Source organism: Crotalus tigris, unplaced genomic scaffold, assembly GCF_016545835.1.
Source record: "Crotalus tigris isolate CLP2741 ecotype Arizona unplaced genomic scaffold, ASM1654583v1 scf7180000019173.45859301935:6455823, whole genome shotgun sequence".
Lineage (NCBI taxonomy): Eukaryota > Metazoa > Chordata > Lepidosauria > Squamata > Viperidae > Crotalus > Crotalus tigris.
The window spans coordinates 6,062,605-6,090,417 of NW_024097414.1; the positions used below are offsets into that span (position 1 = coordinate 6,062,605).

General features: G+C 38.7%; 1 protein-coding gene across 5 annotated transcripts in view; it reads left to right on the forward strand.

Annotated features, from left to right (window-relative positions):
• Window positions 1–27,813, forward strand: part of LOC120315672 (CREB binding protein) — a 41,344-nt gene that overhangs the window by 472 nt on the left and 13,059 nt on the right. For 2 of the 5 annotated variants that reach the window (XM_039360419.1, XM_039360415.1), the window contains exons 2-22: window positions 1,856–2,556; window positions 9,019–9,195; window positions 10,249–10,498; window positions 11,439–11,552; window positions 13,101–13,340; window positions 13,883–13,979; window positions 14,279–14,428; window positions 14,793–14,910; window positions 15,589–15,781; window positions 16,731–16,784; window positions 18,440–18,564; window positions 18,902–19,090; window positions 19,307–19,723; window positions 20,473–20,652; window positions 20,782–20,956; window positions 21,462–21,580; window positions 23,017–23,256; window positions 24,237–24,325; window positions 26,407–26,487; window positions 27,260–27,316; window positions 27,602–27,679. In XM_039360419.1, the coding sequence (XP_039216353.1) occupies window positions 1,856–2,556; window positions 9,019–9,195; window positions 10,249–10,498; window positions 11,439–11,552; window positions 13,101–13,340; window positions 13,883–13,979; window positions 14,279–14,428; window positions 14,793–14,910; window positions 15,589–15,781; window positions 16,731–16,784; window positions 18,440–18,564; window positions 18,902–19,090; window positions 19,307–19,723; window positions 20,473–20,652; window positions 20,782–20,956; window positions 21,462–21,580; window positions 23,017–23,256; window positions 24,237–24,325; window positions 26,407–26,487; window positions 27,260–27,316; window positions 27,602–27,679 (3,844 nt within the window). The remainder of the gene's footprint in view (window positions 1–1,855; window positions 2,557–9,018; window positions 9,196–10,248; window positions 10,499–11,438; window positions 11,553–13,100; window positions 13,341–13,882; window positions 13,980–14,278; window positions 14,429–14,792; window positions 14,911–15,588; window positions 15,782–16,730; window positions 16,785–18,439; window positions 18,565–18,901; window positions 19,091–19,306; window positions 19,724–20,472; window positions 20,653–20,781; window positions 20,957–21,461; window positions 21,581–23,016; window positions 23,257–24,236; window positions 24,326–26,406; window positions 26,488–27,259; window positions 27,317–27,601; window positions 27,680–27,813) is intronic. The other 3 variants (XM_039360417.1, XM_039360418.1, XM_039360416.1) reach the window with 3 other exon arrangements.

The window sequence follows — 27,813 nt, forward strand, 5'->3', positions numbered from 1 at the left end:
TCGCCGGCTTCCGTCAAGCAGGGTTCCCCGGGAGGCGCATCGGGCCGGGCAGAGGGGTTTTGATCGCCAGCCCCGGTCCTTCTTCGCCTTTCTCTTGGACGTCCCTTGGTGCTGAGCATGTCAAAATGCCCCCCCCCCCCCGTCGCCCGACGCTTCTTTACAAATGCCAAAACATTTCCATGATCTTCCGTTGTGAAATAAAATTATCTTCTGGTAGCATTAATGTTTGTTTAAGCGAGAATGCTTCCCGACTCCCAGCGATTCAGTTGAATAGGGCTTTTAGCTCATGAGGCCATCCTCCAAAGAGGCTTGTGAAGTTGTGGTTTGAGCGTTCAAAAGCCTCTTTCTTTGATGCAGAGTGATACAACGGAAACTCAGAGAGGTAGTGCTTGGCTGTAATGTGGCTTCAAAATTATTACATATTTCAGCAATTTCATGCATTATGTTATAGAAAGGCGAGAGATTCCTGCTTTACTTTTTTGACATTGCCCCATCTGTAAAATGCAGGGAGAGAGGCACTATAGAAAAGTCCCTTCCTCTTAGTCTCACTAGCTGCACTTTCTAAATGGGAGGGACCCTGCCTCCCTGTTGTGAGTTGGTAAAAAATAACAGGGAAAAGACAGTCCTTCAAATAAGCACAATACATACAATTCTGTGTTAGCAAAATTATATTAGGTGTATGTCTAATTTTGAAAACACTTTTTGATGTATATTACAGACTTGTTTGAAACATTTGTCACCTTCAGATTTAGATAACTTTAATATATATGTCTCATATTTTAATGTTCCTATCTGTATAATAGCTTGAATAAAATTTAAATGAAGAGTTGTTCAGGCCTAGATGTAAACTATTTGATTATCTGATTGTTAGTAAACTATAGTTTACTATTATGTTCAGACTGACTGCTGCGGTTTACAGGAAGCTTAGTAGTTAAGTTTTGAGAATGCGTTGCTAATTTTATATGGTAGATTTCCATAAACCATATGCAACAATTGTTTACTTTTGAAGCATTTCTTCCCCCATTCCAGTGTCCATAGACATAATCAGCATCCCAAAACATTTGTCTATGGAGGTTCTCAATCATCCAGGTGATGGTTGTGCCAAAACATGATTTTTTCAAACAGCAACTGGACTTTCTTGATTTTTCCTTGAAGATGTCTTCAAGATATTGAAACTTCTTCAAGAAAAATCAGGTAAGTCCAGTTGGCATTTGAAAAACGTGCCTTTTGGGACATCCCTAAACCATGTTATATGTGTACGTTTGAAAGTTCAAACTCATTTTAAGTTCTGAAGATGCTAGCTGTGCTAGTGCTGTGAGAATCTGAACCTTGAATGGTTTTCACACTTGAGCTTTTGCTTTGGGGTTTAGAGTTTAAACAAATTTACAATTTCCTTATGGCAGCACAACCTTTTATTGTTATTACAAATTTAGAAATCCACTGAACTAGCTGGTCCTGCTTGCATCTCTGTCAATTATATTATCATTTGAAATTTTCTAAACCGTGGTAATGCAGTTCACGTTCTTAGGTATTTTTCGGTTTATGGATTTCTGATTGTACAAATCATTTTCTAAATGTTTAATACTTTGTATATGAAAACAAATGATAAAAATGTTTTTTTATTTACTGACTTTGTTTAATTTCATTGCTTTTGCTTTATGCTATAGTGTGTTTTTGAAAGAAGTATTAATATATGGTGGTTTTTTTATTTTCTATGGCAACTGCCTCCATCAGTATGTTAAGTAGAAAAGCTATGCTGCACAACACTTGTTTTGTGTTCCTAAACTGTGTTCAGAAGTGATTTAACTGGGTATAAAGATTTTCTTTCTAACACAAACTTCTGTTAACTTTACAGATTTTGGAACTTTCTTTGATTTGGAAAATGATCTTCCTGATGAATTGATCCCCAACGGAGAGCTGAACCTTGTAAACAGCAGCGGAAACATTGTTCCAGATGCAGCTTCTAAACACAAACAACTTTCTGAACTTCTGAGGGGAGGCAGTGGCTCTTCTCTTAATCAAGGAATTGGGAATGTGAACTCCGGCAGCCCTGTCCAGCAGAGCATCAATAGCCAAGGCCAGGCACAAGCGAACAGTGTGAATATAGGCAACTTGAATGTGATGGGCAAGAGCCCATTAAACCAGGCAGACGCTGGTGTTTCAAGCCTGGCCAAACAAGCAGCCAGCACATCTGGGCCCAGTACCACAGCCACACCAGGCCTGAATTCTCAAGCACAGAAACAAGTGGGAATGGTGACAAGCAATCCAGCAACCTCCCAGACAGGTTCTGGGATATGTATGAACACTGGCTTCAACCAGGCTCATCCAGGTCTTCTCAACAATAACTCTGGCCACAGTTTAATGAATCAGAGCCAACAAGGACAAGGGCAGGTAATGAATGGTTCCCTTGGGACAACTGGAAGAGGCCGAGGTGCCGGATTGCAGTATTCTGTCCCCACCATACAGGGAAATGCAAGCAATGTGCTGGCAGAGACCTTGACGCAGGTGTCTCCTCAAATAACAGGGCACACAGGCCAGGCAGGAGCCATGGCAAAAGTATGTGGGGGTCACGTAAACTGGGGGATGGTTTGCAGCTTTATTCAAGTGCTTTGTGAAAGTTAAACTTAAAGGCATTTGCTTTTGCAGCTCTCCTTTAAATAACTAATTTTCAAAAGATATCAGAATAAGTGTAATTTAGTTGTTTGGGGTCTAGAGCAAAGGTGGCCAAATGCTACATAATATTTTGGGGAAGTAAAGCAAGAGCCACAAAATAATGGTTTGCATTCTTTGGTCTTGTAGGATTTTTTGTTTTGTTTTCTTCCTTGCTATTTGTATTGTTTAAAATCACATTGGTGTATAGTTGGACATATTTCAAGTCCACATGTTTTTTAAATTTCAGATTGGTATAAAGCTGTCTGAATTCTGCTGTTACATTGCCAAAATTTATCAGTGCAATCAGAGTGGGCTCTGGGTGTGTGTGTGTGTCACAAAGTAGTGAGGCATGGGAGGGGGCAGTGTGGCCTTTCCCTAGTTTAGAATAGTTGGCAGCTATTATTTGAGACTGGTGCTCAAATAATATAACTTTCCCAAGTATGGTGTTTCCCTGAAATGTTGAATTATATCTTTGACCTGGCTGCCTAAAGATAATGCTACAAATTGGAATTGGGAGAACATCTCTTTTTAAAAGCTGATGTTTTAATCAGGGCTACACTGATTTTTTTTAAAGACCACAAGAAGTAGTTGTTTTGAGTTCTGGCTATGGTGACATTGTTGCCATTCATCATTCACAATATCTGATCACTTTAATTTCTTGGAATGAAACAACATTTTCTGGCATTGTTGTATGCTGAATGTTTGGATTAGACACTTTGCTCTGTATTTATTTGTGACAATATTTTTCAGTTCAACATCAGCTGATTTATGAAACGATTGTAGAACCGTAAACCCTAGAAGGGGCTAGTACTCTTTGCAGGATCCACATTAAAGCATCTTTGCAGGATCCACATTAAGGCATCTCCAACAGATGGTTACCTAGTCTGTGCTTGAAGACACACGGTTGGATAGTCACCCCTTCTTTGGATAATTGGTTTCACTGTTGGATTGCTGTTGGGGTTAGGCCACAGGGGTAGGCAACCTTGGCTCTTTTATGACTCGTGGACTTCAACTCCCAGAATTCCTGAGCCAGCCATGCTGACTCAGGAATTCTGGGAGTTGAAGTCCACGAGTCATAAAAGAGCCAAGGTTGCCTACCCTGGGATAGGGCATTTTCTGACATTCAGTAGGAATCTGCCATCCTATAATTTCCGCATATTATTCCATATCCTGCATTTTGGAATACTGTAGCAGAGGCCACAATAATTGGTATGATTTCCTTCCAGGTATTTGAAGACTGCTATCACATTCCACTTCTACTCCCATGCCTTCTCAAAGCTAGCTATTGCTAGAATCTTCAGTTTTTCTTCTGCAGACCTGAGTTTTTTAATCCCTCAATCATCCTGATTATCTGAATTTGTTTGTAACTGTGGTGCCCATTTACTACATACAATCCTTGAGAGTCAAATTTCAGATATTTGAGATAGAAATATCACTTCCTACCATTAAAAAAAATATTCCTCTATTAATGCCATCTAACGTTGAATTTTCCTCCCAAGAAACCACATTGTTTGTTAATTCATAGTGAATTGTAATAAGCTGGTATTCCAAGTTCTGTTTCATTGAAAATACTGTTGCCAAGCCAGGTATCTGCCATTCAGTTTGGTGCATTTAATTTCTATTTCCTAAGTGAAGAACTGCGCATTTTTCTGTTATTTTCAGGCCATTTCCTTAATCAAGCCCTAATCAGTTTTCTGTGATCTGTAGATTTGTTCAACATTTCCTCCTTCATCAAATTAGTTAATAAATATTTTGAATAGTGCAGAGCATAGGACTGACCTTTGCGATACCATATTCAGTTCTTCTCAATTTCAGTTTAATGAAGATCTGTTTATGAACCCATTGTGAATATGATTTTTGACCCACCTGTATCTCCATTTAATTCATGCTCATCCCTGAGTAGTTGGCTGATTAGAAACAAGATTTAGTGTACCAAAATCAAAATATATTATGTCTACAGTATTTGTATAGTTTACTGAGTCTGATTTTAAAAATGAAATCAGGATATTTGGGCGAGATCTGTTTCCCACAAATCTATGTTGATTTCTAGTAACTGCTATATTATTTTCAAAGAGTTACTGATACTGCCATGTCAAGAAAGGCAGTTAAATGAATATTTAGAAGCTTGATAATCTAGGTAGCTGAATGGGTAGTATTATGCAGATTCTTTCAGAATATTCCACTGAAAGGTATAGCAATCTCTTCAACAAATTCTAGGAATTGTGTCATTATAGCCGAGAGACAAAATAGCATTCAGAAGTGTACATCCAAGCAGAGTCTAGAAGGGCACATTAGTCTGATGAGACTCAGGAAAGGATAATATAGTATAATTTTAAAACCATTGTCATCAGAGTATTGCACATAAAATTCGGACATGTCCAAAAAATGGAATACTTTATTACAAAGAGGTTTGTTTATGTGATTTATATGCAAGTGTTGAAATGAACACACAGCCAAGGAATAAATATAAAACTAAACTAAATATAAATATAAAATATAAAAATATAAATATAAAATATAAAAATTTCATTCTTTATGAAACAAATTTTATGGTTTATAATGAGCAGTTGAGAGATTAGTGAAGCAAAGAAGCATAATTATAAGTTCTGAATAAACAAACTGGGTGGTTTTTTTTGTTTTGTTTTGTTTTTTTTGTAGTATGAAGAATGGATCTACTAGAGTAAGTAGATTGTCTGCTAGAAGATAAATTACAAATCCTGTATGAATAAATGTTAGCTGATGGTTTAATCTCCTAAAAGAAGGAACAGAAAATTAAGGAAATTAAATGCAAGAGCTCCTTGGGACATAGTAAGAGAAATATTAGAGAGTGCCAAAAAAAAGTAGAATAATGCTGGTGGGATGTTTAAAAAAGGGAGCTTGGTGAAATGATGAAATAAAAGAAGCTGTGGATTAGAAAATTCATATAAGAGAATGCTACAAAAAAGGAAGAGAAAGATATTGTATAATGTGTATATATAGAAAAAATAATTGCAAAATACATGGTTAAAGAGAAAAATGGGATAGTTAAGATTAAAAGAGGTAGAAAAAGGCAGAATGATTTTGATGGAAACAAATAGTTGTTTTGGAAGTCAGTGAAGAGGAGTCACCAGCAGAGTGGAATTAAAAATAAAAAAGATGAAATTATTGGAGATGAAGTAGCAGTGGGGGAATACCAGAAAGAGTATTTTAGAGGCTTATATGGAAATGACAGTAAAAACTGGAATTGTCACAAATGCTGTTATTATTGTTACTGATTTGGCCAACAGTCAGAACTGACAAAAATGAATATGTATAAATACTAACAAGAAAGAAAATCAATATAAATTTTCCAAGAGAGGCAGAAGCACAGGATTGGACAATATATCCAAACAATATATATTCAAACAACCAGTCTTGATCAAAAAAAATTCTTTAAGATCAGTAAAAGTTATTCAGAATTCTCTCTGTCTAAGAGAGCAATGAAAGAATGTATGGCTCAAGGACTCCACTGCATCTCCACAAAGATGTATGCATTAAAGGATGATGTGCCCCAATAAGACTGGCAAGGCAGTGCATCTTAAATGCTACAAATGTAATGTCTAAGAAAAAATATAACAAAAAAGAAGTCATGAATGTTGTGTGAATGTTGAGGAAAAAGTAATATTGTCAGTATAGATAGTTTAACTGGAGAAATGTTAACATGCATTGTGATCTGCATATGAAGTGGCTGTGTGATTTCAGTATGGGTGTGAAGGTTTCATTAGGGGTTAGGGTTGGAAAGATTGCAAGAATGATGTTGTTATTCTCTCATACAAAGGAAAGGATATTAAGAGGTAGGAAAGGAATACAGTGAACTGGTGTGGCATGAATTTTTGGTCTCCTGTTATTCTGAAGGTAGTTCTGGAAAATAGCATATGCCAAATCATTGAAAATGACCAATGCCTCTGAAGAAATTTTAGAGTTACAGAAGAGGTAATGGAATGGTAAAGCAGAGCGAGCAATCTTTTGTTGGTTATAGACTGCTCTTAATATTTTATGTGTAGATGGTGTAGTGGATGGATTAACAATGCAAAGCAAATAGAGTCAGGATTTTCAGGGAGGGGGTTTCTACCATGATTAGACTTTTATGCCATTAGTTTTCAGCAGCTGTATTCAGAGGTGGTTCCAGTTACTGCAAAAATGGAATTTGGGGCCCAGATGATGCTGTGAGACCTCAAGATGCTTCAGTGCTAGAGTGGATAGAGTTGTGATGTGGCTCTGTAGATGTCATCTCCTTGTATTAAGCCCAGTGACAGGCCATCATTATATTATATAGATACAGAATAGTAAAGTGTGAAAGTATTTCAGGGGTTATCTAGTTTGGCCCCACTATTCAGTGAAGGGTAGACTAAGGATTTCACCAGATTACTATCCAGCCTGTATTTGAAGACCTCCAGGGAAGGGAAATGTACCCCTTCACAAGGTGACTTCCTCTTCTCAGGAACCTCCTCTTAATATCTAACTTGAATTACTTCCCTGTGTTTTCAACCCATTGGTTCTGGTCCTGCCTGTTGGGGTAACAGAGAACAAGTTCACTCCTGTATTATGACAAGTCTTTAGATTTCTGAAGACTGCTTTCCTATCTTTTTCAGTCTTCTCTTTAGCAGAATACTTAAAACTCAGTTCATCGAACCATTTCTCATAGGATTTTTTGTTCCAATCCCCACACCAACTTGGTGCTTTTTAGTCTTCAGGATCCAACACTGAACATAGTCTTCTAAGATGGGCTTACTTTAAAGTTCCATGGGTATTTATATGCCAATTGATTACCGCAATTTTTAAATCTAAAAGGTCTAGAGCAGGGCTTTTCAACCAGTGGTACGGGTACCACCTGTGGTACATTGGCACCTGGCAGGTGGTACGCGACCATCCTAGGAAAGTGGTAGCGGGGGAGGGGAATGAGCTGAACCGGTGGCAGCACCGCACAAGGCTGAGCGAGAGATCACTGGAGCTGCAGGGATCAGTGCCACTTTCCAGCTGACCGGCGCTTCTTTGGGGCTGTCAGGGCTCAGTGGAAGCACCAGGATGAGCACCAGGCTCCAGCTGGAGCTCGGCGCTGATCCTGGCGCTTCTGCTGAGCCCAGAAGAAGTGCCGATCAGCTGGAATGTTGCAGCATCTCCAGGGTCTTGTGATTTACATTCAGATGCTTGGCAACTGATTCATATTTATGACAGTCCCAGCGTCCCAGGGTCTTGTGAAGTGACCAAAACCTGATGCAACCACCCAGCAGACGGGGGAAATAAAAACCAAACACCCCCTACTCCACTCACGCTGCCAATCCTCAACAGAAATGCTCACAACAATGAAAACCTCAGACAGAAGGAAGAGCGCCGCCGGGTGGGCAGACAGGTGTCTTGCTTGGCTGTGCCTTGGGGGGCACCTTTTTCAGTGCCATTGTAACTTCAAACAGTCACTAAGCGAACTGTTGTAAGTCGAGGACTACCTGTACTTTTATCACTTTTTTTCCTTTTTTTTTTAATCAAGTTTTTGACACCTTGCTAGGCGACTGGTGGTACTCGGATATTGCCATATCCTGAAAGTGGTACAATGGGTGAAAAGGTTGAAAAGCCCTGCTCTGGAGGATCACAGAGTCTCAATTCCTGATGTACAATTCTTTAAAGTTAATATGGCTGCCAAAAAGTCACAGAGCAGAGCAAGTGGTTTTATGTATCAGAATGATCCCCTCTATCAAGTGGCAGCAATGTTTGTCAGAAGGCACTCTGATTTATTTTGTACTTAACTCTTCAGATGTTAATTTCAGCTCAAATTATTGAATTTTTACTCTTGTGCATCCTTATGTTGAAATATTATAAATAAGATTTTAAAAATGAAGGGCAAGTAATTTCCTCTTCATGTGAAACATGTTTATTCCCATTTCAGTGATTTTTTTTGTTATAAAATGTGTAGTATTCCTTCAAAAATCATGACTTTGTGTGGATCATGACAACAAAACCACGTACACAATTATAATAGTCTTAACTGTTAAGCTTTAGATATATAGGAAGTCCTTGTTTAGCAACAGCCCCAAACAATAATCATTTGCAGTTACAACAGGGATGAAAAAGTAACTTTGTGACCAATTCTCATATTTATGACCTTCCCAGGTCTGTAAAGCAAAAACAAGCTGAAAGAAGATTGTAAGCAGAGTCATGGTTTCACTAAACAACAGCTTTGCTTAATAACTGAGTTGCTACTTCCAGTTGGGTCACTAAGCAAGGACTACCCGTACTATTAATTCAAGCAAATTGCAGTGTGGGCTTGGAAAATTATATACTATTCCTTTCAGTCTGTACCTGCACTTAAGTGAATGAAGGATGCTAACAACATTCATTTTGCTTTTGTTCCAGATGGGAATGGCCAGTAACCCAAGTCCCTTTGGGCAGCCATTTAGTCAACCTGGAGGGCAGCAGATGGGAGCAACAGGAGCCACCCCGCCACTATCAAATAAACAAGGCATAGCAAATAATCTGTCTCCCTTTCCTTCAGATAACAAGAGTGTTTCAGTTACCAGTGTGCCAAATTTGGTGAGTTGCTTGTAGCTCATTTAGATGTTCGCTACAATACTTAGGTTTCTTTTGTCAATACAACTGTGGCAAGATGGTAAAAAAACAACAACTTCACAGTATTCCACGAAAATAATAGCAAGAGGTGTGCAGAAAACTGCATTCTAGATAACTTGGAACTGAAGTAGTGATAAGATTTTCTGACAAGCTCTGGGTTATAAAGTCATCTGTTAGGAACTCCGGAGCGAACCTTCTTGTGCCTTTAGCATTCTAGTAGGTTTTTAGGAGTTGTTTTGAATAGCTGGGATACGTTTATTATCAGTCTTGGGGAAACTGAGGGAGCTAATAAGGATTTTTTTTTTCCTATGGGAGAGTTATTTGATTATGTTTGTCAAGTTGTTTGCAGTGCAAATTAGGAGACCAGAAGGATTTCTCAAAGTATGTAGAGAGAGTCAGAGAAAAAATATCAACACTGGAGAATCCTTTAGATCAGGGGTGTCAAACTGCCGGCCCCGTGGGCCGGTTGCATCATGCAGAGGCTGCGCCCACCCCAGCTCTGGCAACGCGAAAAAAGTCATGATATGTCACAACATGTCACGTGATGCGGCGAGTTTGACACCCGTGCTCTAGATGGAGATAGATTGCTTTAAAGTATGTCATTCTCATGTAACCATGAGGTATGTACCCCTGCAGCTGCACCGAGTTGAACTGGTTTCCGTTCAGTGAGTGAAGGCTCATGTGTAATGCTCATGTAATTCTATTACTTGTATTTTTAATGACTTTTCATTAGGGAAAAATTGATTTGTGGCTTCTAAAATATTTTGGTTATGGCACTATTTTTTTTTAGTCCTGGATCTTTTTATTTCTAAACAATGTACTGTATTGCTATGTAAGCTGCAAAATTATGCTAAAGTTTAGCATTAAAAATAAATATTTGCTTTAACTGTGGCCTCTTAAGAGGCAGTTTATCACTCCAAAGAGACTTAAGATGGTAATCAAATTAACATATTTATTAAGCACACATATGTTGTCCTGCATGTATAAGGCTTAATGTAATGTATTTTTTGTTTTTAGTCTCAGATGCAAACCCAGGTACAGCAAGTGGGAATTGTATCTTCACAGGCTATGGCAACAGGACCAACAGCGGATCCTGAGAAACGCAAACTGATTCAGCAACAGCTGGTTCTGCTACTTCATGCTCATAAGTGTCAGAGACGAGAACAAGCCAATGGAGAGGTGCGGACATGTGCTCTTCCCCACTGCCGAACCATGAAAAATGTCCTGAATCACATGACACATTGTCAAGCAGGAAAGGCCTGTCAAGGTAAGAGTCAAGCCTGTGGTGTGTTACTCTTTAGCTTTGGTACAACACAGTCCCTTCATATGGTTGTATACAAAAACTAGGAGGTGGAAATTGACCAATAGGCCAGCCTGGTGATCTGAGATGTTGAAGTGCAACAGCTATGATTCTCAGCCAGCACAACCATTGGTAATTGAGCATATCTAGAGACTGATATATAAGCCCTTAATTCTCATGATACAATGTTATAGAGTCCCTTGAAATCAAAAGGGGTGGGTTATCTATTGTTCCTTGCTTTGGTGAGATTGAATCTTTTGGAAAGAAATGAGTTTTCCTACATGTTTGCAGCTTTCCCCTTCATCGGGTTTGCATTGACTTTCACCTGTTAAAAGTACTCACAGAAGTGCAGCCGTTTGTTGTCTTGTGTGGGACTGCAAAAGCTGCTTCCAATCCATTTTAGTTGGGCTGCTTTTGATTAACTAGTGTTCTCTTATAAAGAATTTTAAAGTTTACTCTAATGTTTTCTTAGCATTTCTGCTTTCTCTGTATGTTTGGAACTTAAAATAAGATAGTTTTGACTGGTGAGGCTAATATTTTGTTTTTCCTTCTTTCAAAAATGTCTTCAGACATGTCAAAGCCAATAAGCAACCACAAAAGGTTGCATTTCTTGTAAATTATAGTAACTCACTCGAGCTATGAGGGCTTTGCAGCATAGGTCTTTTTTTAGAAAAGTATATATTTCTTAATGGTATTTCAATATAGCCACTCTAGTCTTTTGTTTAATAGATGATATCCTCGGTATATGATCAGCACAGAGAATTCTCTGTTGCAATATAGCAAATAGCAGGTATTAGTACATGCTCCCTATTCATAGATCCAAGGTTTGCAAATGCTACTATGTGATTTAATAAACTTGGAATTATTCAGGACTGTAGAGGTTTAGTTTATGGTTTTTCTTCCCTAGTGGCACATTGTGCATCATCCCGTCAGATCATATCCCACTGGAAGAATTGTACACGGCACGACTGCCCAGTGTGTCTCCCATTGAAAAATGCTAGTGACAAGAGGAGCCAGCAACGTAAGTAGTTTTTCAGTTGAAGAATGTTTCTATTGGGAGTAAAGAGAAAATGCAGATGAAATGCATTGTCTCCATTTCCTGGTTTACTTTTAAACGTGTTCCTTTAAAATGATATCAAATTAAGAATATATAAAGCCACAGTATTATTAAGATGTGTAATCTTAAATAGTTTGATTGCTTACCTGCATTTGGTTAAAAAGTCTCCCAGGGAAAATGTAGAGGAATAGAGATAACCCTGAAGGAAAAAAACCTGGCAGTTATTTCCAGGGCACCTGCTTAGTCCCGAAAGAGAGGAAAGGGTGAGGAAGAAACATAAAATTGGCCCACCTGAAGTCGTTTGGCTATAAGAGGAAGGAAAAGAAAAAACCCTGTGAGGCTTTCGAGATTCTATTACTGTAAAGTAAAATTCCATTAATTTTTGTAACTCTGTTCCCTGAAACTGACTTCACAGTAGGTTCCAAGTTAGTAAAATCATGAAAGCCTTGCTGTTAGATATAAAAAGCAATGGTCTGAAAATATTTTTTAAAAATGTATTCAGATTTCAAAACTTTCTTTAAAATCCTTCATTAAACAATCCAACACCTATCACTGCCCAGAGTCACTCTGTAAGGAAGATGAGTGGTCTCTAAATTTGATGTGTAAATAAATAAAAATAAATCAGTGATATAATTATGAGCATAATTATATTCTGTTCTGTTTGCTAATATGGAGATGAGATAAATCAATAGACCTGGTAACCAATCTTGCGAAAGGGTCACTTACTAAAGAATATGAGGGGATAAAGCAGATAGAGAAGTAAAACAAAGAAGGCCAAGTCCTAAGGATCTAAGGGATAAATTGCTGCTCCTGAAGTATACTTTCTAGTGATTGAATTCTAATCGGGGCATTAATTATTTGGAAATAGTTGAATGAATATTGAGTAACATAGGAAATGGTGCACTTATACATATACTTGTGTATATGTGTGTATGTATGTATATCACATAATTGTTTTTTCTTAAAATTACAATTTTTGAATAGATTTCTCAGTGCTATTGGAATTCTCCCATTAGAATAGAATTAGAGCTATTCTAGAGGGGGAAAAGTTATTTTGATCTTGAGGTGAAACAATGCCTACAATGGTTCCTTTGTATGCACTTGTAGATCAACAGAAGGGAGTGTCATTCATCAAGAAATGTATGTACTTCTGAGTATTTACAAACTAACCATAAAGTAAATTTGCTGATAGGTTGAATGGTCCCTTTAAAAATGCTGGAGCTAACTTGGAAGTGAACTACAAGCAAGAACTCAGCACGAACTAAACCTTGAGAGTAGATGGGGTAGAAACTTGAAAAGTTTCCCCGTAGTAGAACTGGGGAAACTCAGGTTTAGCTCTCCATGCAGCCCCAAAACTCATGGCTGTCTTAGTTTCACTTATCTCATGAGAGAACATAGGTTGAAAAATGTGTTTGAGTTATGAATTACTGTTTCTCTCAATTTTCATCATTAGTGCATTAGCTTTTTGTGTATGTATTGCATAATTCATTACTTTTTTTCCCCTCCCGCTAGCTCTCCTTGGGTCACCAGCTGGTGGAATCCAGAATTCTGTGGCATCTGGAACAGGACAGCCCATAACTCCTTCCCTAACTAATCCTAACCCTATTGACCCCAGTTCCATGCAACGAGCCTATGCTGCTCTTGGCTTACCTTACGGCAATCAACCACAGGCGCCGTTGCAACCACAGGTACCAGGCCAGCAGCCTACACCACCTCAAACCCACCAGCAAATGAGGACTATCAGTGCACTGGGTAAGCAAGGAAGTTACTTCTAGCAGAAGGCAAAGAATCCTTGACAAGTGCAGAGATAGCCTTGGCTGGAAACTGGGATACATTATTTTCCTGTAATCAAAATGAGTTTTCTCCATGTTTAAGGGTATTTAGAAGCTTGAAAGAAGTAAAGAATGGAGTTGTTTGGTTCTCAAAGGTCCCCCCAGTACTGTGCATTCATTCTGTGTGATTCAGAGAAGAAATGAAATCAGTTCTCTGGAAGGCGGGCGGTATGCATCATTGGCACACAAACTGTGAATGGTTGAGGATGGAGGGCAAGCTAGCACCTTGGTGGAAAATATAAGTTAATTGTCATTGGTTGAATGCACGTACTATTGCTTATAACTTTCGTTTCATTTGCATTTCACTTTTAATCATGTACTTAAATGTCTTTTACTTTGTTATTTGAGAAATGTATTTCTTGGTTGAGTTTTCCTACAGTACACCCATAAATTATGTTAATATAAATATAAGAACTGTCTGAATATGTTCCATGACTAACATAGTACAATCTCGTTCCAAAGGAACTAATCAGATGAATCTGGCTACAGGAGGAATAACTGATCAACAGACTAGCATGATCTCAGAAACGGCTCTTCCGACTCCACTAGGGACAGCAAAGTAAGAAAGGCTTGTTGTTGAGCATTTACAGTTGACCATTCTAGTTTTAAAAATTACAAGGTTTTGGTAACATTACTTCCCTTAGACATTTCATATCTCCCTTTCTAAACGATATCACGGTTATGGTAGGGAGGGCTCAGTGATAAAATTAAAATAAAATTTCATTGCTTGTGCTTATTGTAGTAATCAGTTGTTTGATAATGTCTTAACTTTGGTCATCACTAAGGATATTTAAATACAGAAATACATTTTAGTACAATAAATACCTACAAAAGGTTCTCTAACTGCCTTTTCTTTAGCCCATTAATGAGTGATGGCACAAATTCTGGCAGTATTGGAAATCTCAGTGGCTCTGTGCCAACAGCTGCACCACCTTCAAGTACCGGAGTGAGGAAGACCTGGCATGAGCACGTCACCCAGGATCTGCGCAATCACTTAGTACACAAACTGTAAGTATTAACCAGGTGAAGGCATAGCTCACTATGGGATCGGACTGATATGTTAATTATGTTGTTACAGTGCCATTCCTTAGATTTGGGACTTGGGAGACAATATGAGAAACTGGTTAGTTTCAGTAAACATTGATTTCTTCTTCACTGTATGAGAAGTATTTCATGAGAAAGACCATTTCACACAATTTCATCTTTTGTCTCAGTGCCACCAACAAAGGTTTCAATTACTGCATGTCATTCTAAAGGAAGAGTAGTTCTCATTGAATTTCTTAAGAGCTGGAGTTTTAAGAGTGTTTCCACTACACAGTGTTTCCTTGCAGTGTTTCTAAAGGGAATTAAATCTTTTCTTTTCTTTTTTCAGCGTACAAGCCATTTTCCCAACTCCAGATCCAGCAGCTTTGAAAGATAGGCGGATGGAAAATCTGGTGGCTTATGCTAGGAAAGTTGAAGGCGATATGTATGAATCAGCTAACAGTAGGGTACGTTGTTGATCTGAAAAAAAGGTTTGGATGTGCTGTTCATGATCTACGTTGTCAAAAGCATTATGTCAGAGATGTATAAAGCCCTTTGTGCTGGTGAGACTGTACCTGAAGTACTGTGTGCGTTTCTGGGCATCACATTGCAGAAGGGCTTTGACTGGTTAAATCAGATTTTTTTTGGGGGGGGGGTGGAGGAGGAGGAAGAAGAGAAGGAGGAGGGGAGTTTGAGGAGAAGAATTTTGAGGCAAAACATGATATCCAATGTTTAGGTAATAAAAGACTATCACTTCAGTTTATACTACTGTTCAGTTAAACTGCATCCACAGTATTGCTGTCATAATCCTATCATTGTATTGCAGCAGCTTGGTCAAGTTTCTTTTCATCTAGAGCAGGGGTTGATGGACAATATATGGCTGTCCAGGTGTTAGATTTAAATTCCTATCATCCTCCCTGTTAGGTCACAGCTGATCATATCAAGCACCATCTGGAGGGTGATATGTTGCCTGTCTTTCATCTAGAGACTGTGTTGGGCCAAATTTCAGGAAGTATCTTTTCAGCTTATGTACTCAGTTTCATGAGGTGACTGCTTCAAATGGCCACTATTCATGTACAAGAATGGGTTCAAATTAATCATATCTTCAATTTGCTCATCTGATCCTAACATTTTCTTTTTTTCAGGATGAATATTACCATTTATTAGCAGAGAAAATATATAAGATACAAAAAGAGCTCGAAGAGAAACGGAGGTCTCGTTTGCATAAGCAAGGGATCTTGGGTAATCAGCCAGCCTTACAGGCCCCTGGGTCTCAACCTCCTGGCATTTCACCTGTGGCAGGAACTGTGGGTCAAGCGCAGCCTGTGAGACCTCCCAGTAAGTGATTCACTAAAAATACAGAGCAAAAAAGACCTTGCTTATTGTTTTTATCCTTTTGCATTCAAAAATCCCATCTTAACAAGTTTTAAAAAATGAAAATTTCTAAAACTGCAGGGAAGTAGGATCAAATTTGAATTTGCCTATAGATCTATAACCATTTTCTGAAATTCTGAAGAGATGACATTTGCTGGAACTCCACTCTCGGAAAGAAAGTCCTAATGTTGTGCCTCCCTAGCATCCCAAATGAATTTTCTTAAGCAGAAAATATGATCCATTCCCAGCATAAAGATGAAGATGAGCCAGAGTGCCCTTCTCAGCAATCCTCTCAAATGGATTGCTTGACTTTGTTATGCATCGCTCTGTTGCTGCCTTCAGGTATCATGATAGGGAGTGCATGACCTCATTTGAGGTGGAGGCTGGAGAAGTTTAGGCCAGATTCCCACATACAATTTCTGTTAGATGTTTGCTTTGTAGTGTGAGAAGCAAGATTTACCACCATGTCAACTCCTAAAGTGTTACAGGTGTAGTATTTGTAGTATACAGGTTTGCTTTCACGGTGAAGGTGCTGCCCTAGAAACCAGGAGAGAGTTCTAGTCCCGCCTTCAGCATAAAAGCAGGCTGGGTGATTTTGGGCATGTCTTTCTCAGCCCAACCTACCTCACAGGGTTGTTGTGGGGAAAGTAGGAGGAAGAAGGAATGTTATGTATGCTTGCTGCCATGAGTTACTTATTCAGTAAGAAGGGCAGGATAAAAATAAATAAAGTTGATAAAACTGCTACTTATTCCATATGTGCTTGTGGAAGACTGACAAGAGAATCCATCTTTTAAGATGATAGCACTATTCTAGTTTTATGAATAATTAAGTGTTTTTAAAACTGACGCCTCAAATAATTCTAACATAATTTAGAATTCTATCAGTATTTAATGTTCATTCATTCCCTTACAGATGGGCCTATATCCATGCCAAGTGTGCCTCTGGGCCGTATGCAGGCCTCTCAAGGTATTTAACATCCATTGTTTCCTCTTTTACTCAGCATCCTGCTGTGGATTTTGCTTTCAGCTGGGGTGCCCTACCTAGCCTCTCCAATGCCACCTGTTCCATTAACTTTCTATCCCATGTCAATTTGCTTGATAATATCCCAGTAAGATCTTGATCATCGAGACCTCCAAATTTTACTTTGGAGTTCATTGTTGCTTCTGAAGCAATTTATGTTGTTTGTTAAATAGCATAATTAACATTTTTTGTCATTTGAATCCATCTATGCCATTCACATAATCACACAAATGACATAAATTATGTCCATTTTTAAAATTCAGAATTAACTCACATTCCTTCCTCCCAAATGGTCTATTAAATTGATATATACTCAAATCAACTGTCCTTGCAGAATTGCTGATGATGAAAAGGTAGTGTCTGTGTTCTGTAAAGTCTGTTAAAAAGCAAATGCTTGGAATTATGGAACTTTCTAATGAGACTTTAGGAAGAGCAGCTTTAAAGTTCAACAAATTAGATAAAACTGCAAAAATCAGCTTTAATATGATGGGCCTCTGCAAGGAGACAGAATTAATAGCTTTTTAAAAAGTAAATAGGTATGCATTTGGCCATGCGTTGTTGTGTGAATCTTCAGGGGGACACTTAGCTTGAATCTTCATCAAAACAAAGCTTTCTCTGGAAGGTTTGCACAGTCTTACAAACTGATGCTGTGCCCTCAGCAAGCTCTTACACAGAGCTGACTGAAAACCAGTTCCTTGTGGCATGATCTACAGGGGTTAGCTATTCTACAGAAACTTTATACTGTCCCATCACAAGTGTCTAAAGTAGAGGCACAGGAGGGATAAGTGAAGGCCCAAAGCAGTCGTCATGCAGGAAAAATATGAAAACATGTGATCCTTGAAATTTTTCAAATAGCTGTGGGTCACTTCTGATTATCACTTAGACCTGAATTAAAGATTTGTCAGAGTTAGTTAGCAGTGTTGCAGGCAGAATAGTTTTATTAAACTTGACCTCTCCCTAAGTAAAAACTCTCCTTTCAAATGTGGGGTTACACAGAAGTCATATTAAAAATAGGAAGTAGGGGGATGTACCTTGAAACTCTTGTGACGTGCCTCTTTGTCTGCCAGTTCCCTAGGAAAGGAAAATTGCAGTTATAATAAAATAAATCAAGCTACTCCAGCCTCACTGACCCAAGACAACAGTTACTTTCAAAGGCATTGCAAAAGAGTTTTTGTCTAAACCTCCTGGCACCGCCTAGCAGTCCAGCTGAGCAATTGGACAGTCCTTTATCAGCTCCTGTTGGAAAAGCAGGCGGCCAGCTAGAGGACTTGGCCCAATATCAGTTCAGTTGTGCCAGTCGTGACTTTACCTAGAACAGGGAATATCCATCCATCCTATATCATCCCACCACTAGCCATCCGTGAGGGCAACTGGAATGTTTTCATTCCCATATCTAGGCCAGAAGCCTGACTGCAAAGCAGCAAAGATCCAATTGAATCCTGCTTGTGATAATTGGATTCCATTGGGCTCTCAAAGTGTCCTTTGTTGTTTCTTTCTGCTTGTACTCTACTGCCTGGGCCAGGTTTTCCTGCCCGTTTGTGGTCTGAGTGGGGCTTGGATGTTGTGTGTCTAATGAGCTGTTCTGGGGGTACATTTTGCAGGAGTGAATCAGTTTAACTCCATGTCCATAGGAAATGCCCAAATGCTCCCAGCATCAGTCGGGCCTCGTGCAGCTTCTCCACTGAACCACCCTGTTCAGATGAACTCCATGGCCTCTGTTTCGACGGTTTGTATTATATTATTTTTCTTTTATTGTTCAGTTTTTAGAATACTTTCAGGGAGTCAGTTCAGCTATTGGTTGCTTTGCATCTTTTCCAGTATGGCCACATTGTAATTTTCAGTTAATACATTTTATTGCAATATTTACTGATTTTCTGATAGCACCCAACTCTCTAAATTACACAAGAGAACCTGGGAAATATTCAGTGCAAGCCATTTAAAAGAGCATTGTGTTTGGTTCAGTGTTTCACTGCAAAGCCATTCTTCCTTTTGTAGTTGTTATCTGTACCTCCTGAAACCTGTGCTCCAGAATCCTAATATAGGTAGATTGTTTTGTTTACTAGATGGCTCTGTCTCCTTCCCGAATGCCTCAGTCTCAAAATGTGATGGGAGCTCATTCTGGCAGCCTCTTGGGTCAGCCCGCCAGCCAAACCCAATTCCTGCCCCAGAATCAATTTTCTGCCTCTAGTGGAGTTTTGAATGTGAACAGCACAGCCCTGGGGCAGCCAGCAGCACAGGCTGGGGTAGTACAGGTAAGTTTTGCAGTAAACCAAAATTAATTTGGTATTTCTGATCAATTTGTTTCAGTAATTTTGGGGTAACTGTTTGCAAAATATGGAGTCTTTTACTAAATTCTAGTTGTGGGGAATGGATAGCACAATGGTTGTTGTTTGCATGTGTGTCTGAGTGTACGCACAAGAGTTTGATGAATTTTTATATATCCTGTTAAGTGTAGATTTTTCTAACAGGGTCAGCTTCCTGGCAGTGCTGTTCCTAATTCAGTAACCTTATTGGGATCACAAAACAATCAGCTGTCGTGTCCTCCAGTGAGCCAGTCACCCCTTCATCAAGCCGCACCTCCATTACCCACAGTGGCTGGAATGCCACCTCTTCCACACCAAACCCCTCCAGGACTTACTCCACCACAGTCAGTTGTGCCTGCCCAGCCGTCCACGCCTGCCTCCTCGTCAGGCCAAGCTCCCACTCCAGCTGCTGGCTCAGTTCCCAACGCCATGCAGATGCAAAGCACCCCTTCGGGGCAACTGGCAACACCAGCTCAGGTCACCCCCCAGCCTCAGACCCCCGTGCATCCTCCATCTGTGTCCACCCCACAATCCCTGCAGCCGCAGCCACCGTCATTGTCAACCCAGGCTCCCAGTACTCCGGTAAGTGTTTCGTCTTTTCCCTGTCTGGGCTTTCTGCTGCCTTTTGATTGGAAGCTCCTTAGAAACCAAACAGCGAGTGAAACAGCGCTATCCATACTTGTGATCTTGGGCAAAAGCAAGCCGTTTTAAAATTTAGAAAGTAGAATGTTCATCCCTTATCCTGAATGCCATCAAAGGGCTGGCAGAGAATGTGACCCTTTACAGGCAGCCTTTAGTTGCTGCTTACCATCTTTGATTGTTTGCTTTGGTCCCAAGCCATAATGGTGAAGCATTTCAATTGGACTTTGGTCACAACAGATGTTTAGCATTGATTGGCCGATGGTTCGAGCTAGCACCTTTACATTTTGCATTATCCACCATTTCTGAACTGCCCTTAAGAACTCTAAACTGGAAGTCTACAAAATATAGATTTTCCTGTATGTGTTGTTTTTTAAAGACATTGTTTTAGCTTTCTTGTGGCACATGGAAACAATTGCTCTTCTACGAGTGCTTCGCATACAGCACACAGAGCAATCCCTTAAACTGGGCCACAATCCTTCAAATATATTATTAGGCAGCTTACAATAAAAAGGTTGGGAGGCAGATGGCTCTCTGACTTTCATTAAATTCCTATTGAGGATTCTAAGATGGATAGGTAATTCACCATATAGAGATATTTATGGACAGCCATCTCAGTTTAATGTTGCAGGTTCAGTGCCATTCTGTAAAGTCATTTTTTTCATATTTTCCTCCCCTCCCTCCCTTTCCAGCTATCCCAAGCAGCAGCAAGTATAGACAATAGGATACCTACACCAGGTTCTGTTGCCAGTGCTGATCTCAATGCCCAGCAACTTGGTCAGGAAACACAAACGCAAGAAAATAAACCAGACGTCATGGTGGAAAAAGCTGATTCAGAATATGTTGAGGCTCAGCTGGAGCCAAAACCAGAGGTAATTGAGGACCAAATCATTATCAGTAGATTAATAAAAATCATGACCTACTCTTGCTTGTGTGAAAAAAATGGAAAATCTAGTAGGTTGCACTGGAGATAAATATTCTACTTCCCTTTTGCTTTTTAGTTGGAGGAGGACATATCAGGATCTGCACGAACTAAAGAAGAAACTAATGGGGTAGATGGTAAGCAAGAGTCAATGGATGTAGAAGGAAAAAAATCAGAGCTAAAAGAGGAGGAGGACGGGAACAGCAATGGCACCATATTGCAGTCTACGTCACCATCTCAGTCACGGAAAAAAAGTAAGTCTGCATCTCTAACACTGGGATATCTTCTAAGGCTGGACAGCAAAATAGTCACGCCTCTTGTGTAATCAGGCATAATAAGCCTTCCTTTCGTTATCACTCTATTCCCAGTAAGATCAGCCATCCAGACACGATGGAGAATGAGAAGCAGGGCTAATGGACAGCTGTTATTTGTGGCTTGTCCTTAATCTCTGGGGGGAAAGGTATATGGGTAGGATCATTTATTAGCTTTAATGATCATTTAATGATCCTTTCTCCAACGATACTTCTTTTATCTTTCTTAAAGCTATCTGAGCAAGGGGTCAGGGATTATTGCATTTTTTGTAATTAATTTCTTCAATGAAGAAGACTAAAAAATTTCATGAGAAATATAGAAATGACTTGTGGTTGATTGCATTAATGGTAAGGTGAATTGCCTTGAATTATGGAAATTTAGGGCAGTATAGTTGTGATGGGTGGGTGAGTGGATGGATGGATGGATAATAAGGTTTTTATTTAACAGTCTTTAAACCTGAAGAATTGCGCCAGGCCCTCATGCCTACCCTGGAAGCTTTGTATCGTCAGGATCCAGAATCATTACCTTTCAGACAGCCTGTGGATCCTCAACTTCTAGGTATTCCGGTGAGTGAGTAAACAGAAGGAAATTGGCTAATTTCTTCTGGCCATGCATAGTTCTGTCTGTTAATTAGAGGGTCATCTGAATAAAGAACAGATTCCTTTTTCAATGCTTTTTCTTTCTTTTTTTCCCTTTGCCCTACACTTTCCATTTCCTTTTTCCTCCCTTATTTTCCTATTAATTTCTTTTGTATTTTTGTATTGTATATTAATACAATTTTGAATGTTGGTAGAGAACTACAATGAGTGTCTGTGATAGTAGACATACCACCTGGATTGTAACAACCTGACCTCCAGAAGACCAAGAAAGTCATCAAAGTGCTGTGTGCTGAGATTCTGGCATTATTTACTTTACTTTGGGAATATTACCAGGTCTCTTTTCCTCTCAGCGAAAATGAGAACAGACCATGTCTTGATCTCTATGAAAAGTCCAATAGCTGTTCTGAGGTCTTGAAAATGGGGCGATTCCTGTGAAACAGTACTAGTCATTCCTTTGGGCTCTCTAAGCTTGGTTGTGTGCTTGCAGACATTTTATTACCCAACTAGATGCCATCATTGGGTAATGAAACTTTGGATAATGAAACATTTTCAAGTATCTCGTGTTCGACAGAAAAATGAGGAAAGAGGGGCATTCCTTATTGAGGTGGAAGGGCTTTTTTCCAAGCTTAGTATCATTCCCGGGGGAATCAAGAAAAGGATCTTTCAGAACCCTAGAAGCTTGAGACAGGCATGGATTGATCAGTAAGATCAGTTCCTTCTTTTTACAAACATAGGCCACTAGCTAGCTAGATTGGTTTAGAATTTGGATTGCTAGATTGCAGTTCTCCTAGATCAGTGTTTCTCAACCTTGACCATTTTAAGGCATGTGGACTTCAACTCCCAGAATTCCACAGCCAGCAATGCTGGCTGTGGAATTCTGGGAGTTGAAGTCCACATGCCTTAAAATGGTCAAGGTTGAGAAACACTGTCCTAGATTGAGATTAGATAGCCCACATGCTTTTGTGGCTCAGCAGTGGCTGGTTCCAGGAGTTCTACCAGCAGATGGCCTCCGTTTCCAACTTCCCCTGTTTTGTGCTGAAGAAAATGGTGCATCTCCAGTTTTACCACCATCAAAACAGGAAAGGAAGTTTGTACACAAGAGCAACATTTCTCTTTTTTACCTCTTTTCTCTCCTGTAACGGAGCCTTTCTCATTCCAAGAATTACTATGCATGTCCATGAAATCTTGAAGTCACTGAGAAAATTTTAGCTGTCAAGCTGACCTAATTGTCTATGGAGGTTCACAGTCATCCAGGTCACAGTAGTCCCAAAGGTGCTTTTTCAAAAAGAAACTGGACCTTCTTGATTCTTGCTTGAAGACATTTTGCTTCTCATCTGAGAAGCTTCTTCAGTTCTTCAGCTGACCTAACATATCTTTTCTTTTTCTTTTTACATTCTTCAAAGGATTATTTTGACATTGTGAAGAATCCCATGGATCTTTCTACAATTAAACGCAAGTTGGATACAGGGCAGTACCAAGAACCATGGCAGTATGTGGATGATGTCTGGCTAATGTTCAATAATGCCTGGCTTTACAACCGCAAAACATCAAGAGTCTACAAATTTTGCACTAAGCTTGCAGAGGTCTTTGAACAAGAAATTGATCCTGTTATGCAGTCCTTAGGATATTGCTGTGGCCGCAAGGTGTGTTTGGTTTTTTGTCCTATCTACGAATATAAGTTTATAAAGAAAAAGAAAATGCTTTTTCTTGTTTGCCAAGATTCTTGTTTTTAAACTCTAAGGTGTAATGTATTGTATAAATGATGGCATTTACAAACATTTTAAAATGATAAAATCAATTTAATAATAAGCTTCTCTTCCACAATATGAACTGTTATATTTTCTTTGACTATCCCATCATTTCTGGACTATATGAGCTCCAGTTGAGCAAAGGAGGCCTTTTTAATGTTATAAGATTTTTTTTTCCCCAAAAGAGGCTCTAAAAGTCTAAATCATTTTACACTGAGTATAAAATAATTTACATTCCATGTATAACTTAACTGTGGAACAAATACTGTGGAACTGTTTTTGCTGTACATATGAGTGAAAATGTTTTAGGTAAAACTAAAGTATTTTAATGCCATAAAATCTGTATTCCAAACATTTTATATGAAATCTTAAATATGGTATTTAGAATGTTCTGCTCATATCCTATTTATGTGATGTATTTTAAAATCAAATATTCCAACTATTAAGAGATTAAAAATAACAAACTCCTTCATATAACATTATTACAATACAAATGATTAATAAACGTAATATTTTAATAAGGGAGCAGCTAACCTCTGCATTCTTATTTGACCTTGTGATTATTTATCAAATTTATTGCCTGCCCATCTTATCACAGGTTATCTCTGGGTAGCCAATAAAACTTCTTTAATGATCTTAGTGAATTACAGGCTTTTTTCTAAACTTTACAGATTGAACTTAAATGAACAGGGTGATCCCATAGGCTTTCGTTCAGTTCCTCCATAAGGAAAGAGATGGTGCCTTGGGTGTCCTATAAGATATTAAAGCAGAACATGAAACAAATTGATTGTATTGACAGTAATTATTATTTATGCATATAGAGAGTTCTGTCCTGTAGCAAATTGTTCTCTATACCATTTTTTTTTCTTTTGTAGTATGAATTTTCTCCCCAGACATTGTGTTGTTATGGCAAACAATTGTGCACTATCCCCAGAGATGCTGCCTACTTCAGCTACCAGAACAGGTGAGTCCTGGTGTCTTCCTGCACAGGTCCAAAGCAAGGGCTAAGATTTAATTTAGCCCGCTTGCCAGTTCTTCCTATTGGAATCTGGGAGAAGCTTCCTCATGTTAGAAAATCCAGTGACTTCTGAGACCACTCTCATTTATTTAGACAATGGGGGGGGGGGCAGAAATAATAAATTAATGTTGATTAGTTGTTAGATGATGCTTTCACCTTCCCACAGCATGTCCATCTATGCTGTGATCTTGCTTTGTCCAAAGTATAAGAAAGCCTAATCCTACATTCCCTGCTCATGTCCCACTATTACAGCCTGCAGTTACTACAGGATGCCTAAGGCAGGCTACAAATCTAGCTGTATTCAGCTCGGAGGAGACTCCATGTGGCTGTATGGGATGTCAGCTCTCTGTGCTGGGTTGAATTATTGTCCACCAGAATTCTGTAGCTGTTTACTTTGAAAAAGATGGAAAGTCCTGCAGTCCTCACATTGAAGGCTGATTTTACTCAAATAAGAGGATGAAACAATTGCTTTGTCTCACTGACTATATGGGAGCCCTCTCACAAAGTTCCGTTCTAGCAAGGAAAATGGAGTCTTGCAAATAGACTCAAAAAGGTGCTTCTAAAAATCTCAGGAAAAGAGTATCTAAAGGGGCAGATGGTCAGTGCTTGACTTTGATACACCCGTGGTTGGAATTCATTGCATTTGGTCAGCTGTGATGGCCCTCTTTGATAAAACATCTGGATAATCTTGGTTACTAATGTAGTAGAATCAGCCTTGCTTTTAACTAGGCAATCTGCTCCTGCTGCTGTTTTGGGGCAAGATGATTATTGATGGAGACATGCTTTAGCTTCCTGACTCTTGGGTTCATTTTTGTTACACTTTGTCGATCAGCCTTTGAGATATCTTTGTAAACTGAATAAGTTGGTTCAGCCGAGTCATCTATAAAAGTCTCCATTTTCACAAAAAGGCAGCCTTGGTCAGTGCTTAGCAAGTGCAAAACTTGATAGTGTGGAGAATAGCCACCATGTTATTTTGGATGCTCCCTATTGTTATTTCATTGAGATAATCAGGCCCACTGTTTTTATAAAGATACTAATGAATGTTTATATCTTTGTTTTTTTAAAAAAAATGTAACAGTGTTTTTCTTTGTCTGTTTTTGTATTTAGTTTTAATTCATGCTTTTTCCATTTGCCAAGTTTGTCTTACATTGATACAGTTTTGCTTCCAAATTTTCTAACAGTAAAAATCTGGATCTGACTTATTCAAATACAAATTGTACTTTTACTCATCTTTGCTTATCTTAAACCAACAAGAATTGGCTAAGTTTCATTCTAATTAACAAAAAATGGAAACAAGTCTGTTTCAGTTTGCAAAACCTTAATATATCACTTCATTATGATTTGTATTGTTACAGTATAAACCATGTAAATAGTTCACATGCTTTTATAAAATATACATAGACTAAAAGATGCTTTTTGGTTACATGCTTATTTAAAGTATGAACTTGGTTTTGTTTATACAGTATGCATTTAATTTGAGCAGTTGGCCACATTTAGTGTAACTTTCAAACACAATTTGGTACAGTGGACAATATTAAAACTTCTTTTTTCTGTTGTATTCATAAATACTGTGATAAACTTACTTTGGCTGCAGTAAAATTGTATCTAGTAACTGCTTGCGTTAAAGGATACTTCATGATTAAACAGAATCCCAAATCCTTTAGTTGAAACACTGATGTCCTTTGGGGCTGCCCCACAAGAAGCATGGAATTCTGGAGCTCTCCTTTGTCATCCTTGGAATGAGACCAAATGCTAACCCGCACTTGGCCTGGGCTTTCTGCTCCATGTGGTCTTGATGTTTGTGTCTTACTACTTCTGTCGTTGCTGTTTGTCCTCTCCCCTCTTTTCTAACCCTTCCTTTCCCCTCCTCTTTTCCTTTTCATTGTCCACACTGGCCCATCAAACAAAAAACAACGCTCCCCCTTTCATGGTGATGATCTGCCCTGCTCTGATTGGGGGTTCCATTGCTTGGGTGGCTATGTGTTTTGATGGACCAGTTCACCCAAATATGGCCTTCTCACTGACAGGTATCACTTCTGTGAGAGATGTTTTACTGAAATCCAGGGCGAAAACGTTACCCTGGGTGATGACCCTGCTCAGCCACAAACGTAAGTATTTCAGTTTTTTAAAAGCTGCTGAGTATAAACAAAGGAAAAAATGGTTTCAATTACCATGTAGGCGTATCAGATGTAGCAGGCCAGCAGAGACCAACAGGCACACCTTCTCATACATTATAGCCTCGTTTACATTTGCAGAAAATTCTTCGATGCCTGTCCTCTCTGCAGAATCTGGCTTCTTTAACCATTTTCTGGCAATGCAGCTGTTCATTTTCCATCCTCAGTACTGAGCAACATTTCATGAATGTTCAGTTTAAAAGACTCCAATTCAAATCATATTCAGACATGAACACATTGCACACATCACATTCTGGAATATATGGAGAATAAATAGTCCTGTCTTTGAAACATATTGCTAAAAATGAATTATCTGGGCGCTAAACAAAAAAGAAGCCAACCAACTCTAGATAGCTTGTTCTCATAGTTAGAGTGCTGAAGACCTTTTTTACTGATAGTTATTAGTTTTTTGCTTCCCTGCAAGCATTGTTCGATGAATTTAACACAGAAATTACAGGTTTTTTTTAATATTGTCTTAAAAAAATGATTTGACTTAGGTTAATTTGTATAACTGGAGATTATGAGCCAGCTTTGTCTAAGAATACCAGGTGACAATCAAATTCCAGAGTGACTAACTTTATGAGACTCTCTTAAAGAATACATAGCTTTGTTACATGCAGCTGCCTTTTTTACAGAAATATACTTATGGGTTATAATGTAGCCAAACTAAAATAAGTCCTAATTTCTTATATGTTTTTCTTTGCAGAACCATCTCAAAAGATCATTTTGAGAAGAAAAAAAATGACACACTTGATCCTGAGCCGTAAGTATGGTGTGATTTTATTGGCAGCAGTAGCTGCAAAACTGAACTTCAGATTTAGGTAGTATACGATAAGTCAGCTGGGGAAACTAGTGCAGAAAAAGTCTTTTAAAAAATCAAAATCCAGTAATTTAGAAAGCAGTGTAATACTGAAATCTTATTTATGTCTGAAACACCAATGTCATGCAGAAACACTTTTAAAAATTTAATGGTGTTGAGGAACACATACGTATTTAATATGTATTTTTGTTTCAAGGAAGTTAAAACTTCTTCTCTTACATTGTTCAGTTTTGTTGATTGCAAAGAATGTGGCCGGAAAATGCACCAGATATGCGCATTACACTACGATATTATTTGGCCTTCTGGGTAAGTGGCTCTGTTTTACTACTGCAAATTTTTATTTTATTCATTAAATTTATATGCCACCCATCTCACTATCATGCAAATCCGGGCGGCTTACAACATGAGAAAAATGACAATATAAAAATTAAAATGTTAAA